This window comes from Talpa europaea (assembly GCF_964194135.1).
Source record: "Talpa europaea genome assembly, chromosome: 1".
Taxonomy (NCBI): domain Eukaryota; kingdom Metazoa; phylum Chordata; class Mammalia; order Eulipotyphla; family Talpidae; genus Talpa; species Talpa europaea.
In genome coordinates this window covers 154078121-154082258 of record NC_140073.1, presented here as the reverse complement: position 1 = coordinate 154082258, position 4138 = coordinate 154078121, and the positions used below count along the sequence as shown (strand labels likewise).

At 65.8% G+C, this 4138-nt stretch overlaps 1 protein-coding gene across 1 annotated transcript; it reads left to right on the top strand.

The window, feature by feature from the left end:
• Positions 1 to 2892: 2892 nt before the first annotated feature.
• NPPC (natriuretic peptide C) lies at positions 2893 to 3739 on the top strand (the record flags this gene model as incomplete). The annotated part of the gene is made up of 2 exons (XM_084232354.1): positions 2893 to 2982; positions 3449 to 3739. 2 exons carry the CDS (start codon positions 2893 to 2895, stop codon positions 3737 to 3739), a joined length of 381 nt encoding a protein of 126 aa, XP_084088480.1.
• Positions 3740 to 4138: the final 399 nt, after the last annotated feature.

Below are 4138 nucleotides of genomic sequence, written 5' to 3'. Positions count from 1 at the left end.
TGTCCCCTTTGATGACACCCCCTTCCCCCACTCCCCTGCTCGCCCCCCTCCCTGCTCCCCGGCTGTTTCCAGCTGGGTTTACCTCTTTCTTGTCCTTTCCTCCTGCCCATAGTCTCCTTTCCGAGGGAGCATGGACCCCTCCTCCCCCAGGAAGCCCACCCTGCTAGGCCAGGCTGCAGGAGCAGCCCCCCCTTTGTGTCACTGCTCTCTGCAGTGGAAGCAGCCCCTGGACAAATGGGAAGGCTACGGGGTGCCGATGCTCGGGTACACCCTGTGACAGGGTTCCCTGCAGACCCAGTGCCCCTTCCTCCACCCCTTGCCACCAGGAGTTTGCATACAGGGTCTCCACCAAGTGCCAGGAACAGCTTGTGTTCAGCTGCTCAGTGAGTCCAACTTGCCCAGGCTGGGCCGGGGCAGCGGCGGCAGCAGGCCCGTGCAGAGAAAGCAGGAGAAGAGTGTTGAGTCCCCAGCAGGGAGAGGGCGCGTCCTCTGCTGCTCCCTGAGCAAAGAAGCAGAGGGGGAGGTGAAGTCCATATCCAAGGCAAGGGGTGCTAACCATGTCCCTCCTGAAGCTCCCTCCAGCCCACCCACCTCCAGGTCCCAGCTAAACCCGAGCTGCTCCAAGGCCTGCCCCAGTGGCTCCTGCAAGGTCTGCCTGCCCCAAATGTCCACAGCCTGGCAGTCAGGAGCAAGTCTTGGGGGTGGAGGGAAAAAGAAGTGGGGTTCACTAAAGAGTCCTCTTCCAAAGAGGGGAAGGAAGTAGAGTCGCAGGGGCTGGCTCTCACAGAGGTGGGGGGACAGTGGGGCAGTTTATTTCACTTAGTCTCAGAGCTCCTCTAGTGGGGAGACCTAGCTAGGTACCCAGTGGTCCCCAGCCAGCCGGGGTGCAGAAGGCAGGCAGAACCAGCCTACAGACATTCTGACAGGAGGAGAGGACCATGGAGGACTGGACGATTCCAACCTGTCCTTAATAAAGTTTCAGAGAAGCTAACTCTTGGCCCTGCAAATCTGCCCAGTGCCCGACTCTAGAATCAATCAGCCAAGTTCCCTACAACACTATAAATACAGCAAATCTCAGAGAAGTTCCAGACTGGTAGGAGAGGGGCTTTCATAGCCCCCCCGGAGAGAGATTCCTCCCTCTGTCTCCTTTTGCTCCTCTTCCTTTCTGCTCAAGCGGAAGAGTGGTGCCACTCTATGGGTGGTACCCCATGAGGCAATCTGGGGGCACTGCATGGAGGTGGTGAGTCAACTCGCAAAGGATGCCCTGCTGATATCTGGATCCTTTTAGAGATCAAGAGAGTCTGTTGCCCCAACATCTCAGTTGCAGATGTTTAAGTTGTTTTTTAAAGAAAGGGACTTAGGGCAAGATGGGTCTGGAGTTTCCAACTCAGAATGCCAGGGTGCCAGGAAGGAGAGAACAGAGAGCAAACCACACTGCTGTTGTCTGGAGGCTCAGGGCCCAGGTTCTGCTGGGAGCCATCTGGTGGCACCTGATTCCCCAGGGCTGTGCTCTACTCTGGCCACCCTCCTGCCTCTCCAGGGAGCAGCTTCCTCTCCCTGAAAAAAAAGTTCATCAAGTGCCTGCTTCCTGCAGAGTGGTTTCTGTCTGGGGACTGCCACTAAAGTCTTCCTGGGCACCAGCAGCTCATAGATTCTTGCATCTCACTCAGGGCCCCAGGCTCTCCACCTCACCAGCCCATCCTGAGGGAATTCCTTAGTGCCCTAGGGCCCCAGGCGCCCTGCCCAGAGGACTCATGAGTAGCAGGGTTACCTAGCCGCGTCCTGACAGCCTCTATGGGGACCTCTCTATGGCAGAAGATGCGATGGCCACCAGCCACCTCTCACCGGCATGGGGCTGGGTAACGCTCCCTCCCCGGCTTGGGCCAGTTCACAGGACACCAGCACGGACATTCTCCCCCCTACGGATCCTGCATGGCTGCAGACCGAGTCCACCCTCACTGATTGGGGCGACACCCCTGGAGCAGCTCTGAGGACGCTGGCGTTAGGGACACCGACCTTAGAGCTGAGGGCGCACTCAGAGCCACAGTGGTCGGGCACAGGACGCTGCCGCACAAGCTCCTGGGTACCGATTTCTCAGTCTGCCCGAGGAACCCCCCCCCTCGGCCTTTCAGGCTCAAGCCTGCAGGCGCAAAGCTGGCGGTCTGCGGTGCAGGGCTTGCGCTCCCCCCTGCGGCCCCGGGCAAATCCTGCTCTCCCTGCGCTTCGCGCGGGGACCTCCGGCCCCAGGGTCCGTCTTTCCACTCCAAAGGCGCCGGGCAGCGCCAGGCCTGCGCCTGTCAGGAACCCAGGGAAGAGTTTAGCCGCGAGGCGGATCTGCGGGGACTTCAGGATGTGCCAACTTTCTGCCCGTGTAACTTTGGGCTTAATTCCTCCAGGCCTGTCTTTGCACCTGCAAAGAGGGAAACTGATCCCTTCCAGGGAGCGCAGTCCGCGCGGTCTTAGCGTGCGCACCAGGCGCGCAGGCGTTTGCCGTGCCAGGGCGCGCGGCAGCAGCAACTGGACTCCCTTGTGCGCGCCGCTGTGCAGCTCCGAGTGCACCCGGGAGAGAGCCGGCCGCGCCTCGGGACCCCTCAGGGGTGCGATGAGGATGGGAGCTGAGACGGAGCCCCCGAAGGGCCCCTTCCAGGCGCCCGGCGCGCGTGCCATTGGCTCGGACGCGCGGGTGGGCGGGGGCATGACATCAGCGGCAGGTTGGGTTATAAAGGCGCGAGCGGAGCGGCGGGCTCAGAGCGCACCCAGCCGGCGCCGCGCAGCACCGGGACCCGCGCCCGCCCCGCACCCGGCCAGCCTGCTCCTCGCCCGCCTCCGGGTCCGCCCCGGCTCCGCGCGCTCCCGCTGCAGCCGGCCCGCGGCCCTCGCCCCGCCGGCACCATGCACCTCTCCCAGCTGCTGGCCTGCGCCCTGCTGCTCACGCTGCTCTCGCCCCGGCCCTCCGAAGCCAAGCCCGGGGCGCCACCGAAGGTGGGTGCTGTCGCGGGGCCGCCGGGACTGACAGGCTCCCGGGAGGCCGGGGTGGGTGGGGGGCGGCCAGGAGGAGGCGGGGTGCTGGAGAGAGCAGAGAGGGTGGGAAAGCTGCCGTCTCCCCTAGATGTGCGCGGGTGAGAGTCGGGAGTCCTCGAAGTCCGGACCTTGGGTCCACGTCCCCGGCCTCGGCGGCCGTCCAGAGGCGCAGCCCCCGGCCCGGGGAGGCCAGCCTGGCGCGGGCAAGGCAGGCAGAGCCGGGCGCCCCGGGAGGAGGGGACGGCGGGGGCGCGTGGCAGGTGGATGCCCGGCCGGACTCCCCGGCAGCTGCGGCTCGGGTCTCGGAAGGGACGGACCGCGCTGGCGGCGCGTCCAGCGGGAGCGTCAGGGACCCCGCCCGCGCCCCGCGCCCCCGCCGTGCGCCCCGCCGTGCGCGCCTCACCTGCCGCCTCTTCTTCTCCGACAGGTCCCGCGAACTCCGCCCGGGGAGGAGCTGGCGGAGCCCCAGGCTGCGGGCGGCGGGCCGAAGAGGGGCGACAAGGCGCCCGGGGGCGGCGGCGCCAACCTCAAGGGCGACCGGTCGCGGCTGCTCCGGGACCTGCGCGTGGACACCAAGTCGCGCGCGGCCTGGGCCCGCCTCCTGCACGAGCACCCCAGCGCGCGCAAGTACAAAGGCGGCAACAAGAAGGGTTTGTCCAAGGGCTGCTTCGGCCTCAAGCTGGACCGGATCGGCTCCATGAGCGGCCTGGGATGCTAGTGCGGCGACCCCTGGCGGCGGTGAGTGCCCCGCGCCCGCGCCCCGCGCGCCCCCCGCCCGAGCCCGTCCCGAACCCCCGCGGGCGGGCGAGAGGATCCCCCCGTCCTCTGGCGCTGGACCGTCTCACCTCCCTGCCTGCCCCGGGGGAGAGGACTGGCAACCCGGCCACAAGAGTGTGCGCCCCGGGGGTTTGCCCCGAACCCCCATCTATCATCCCATTTTACAGAGGGAGGAAGTGGGGAGGAAGGATTAAGCGGTCAGAAGAACTTTGGCGAGGTCAGAAATGGCCCCGCCCAGATCGCGCCCCTGGAGAACCCAGACAGGCTTGGTGGAGGCCCGCCTTCCCCCAAACCACCGGCACCCAGCAGCTCTAGCCCCGATTCGGCCCTTGAGGGGGTT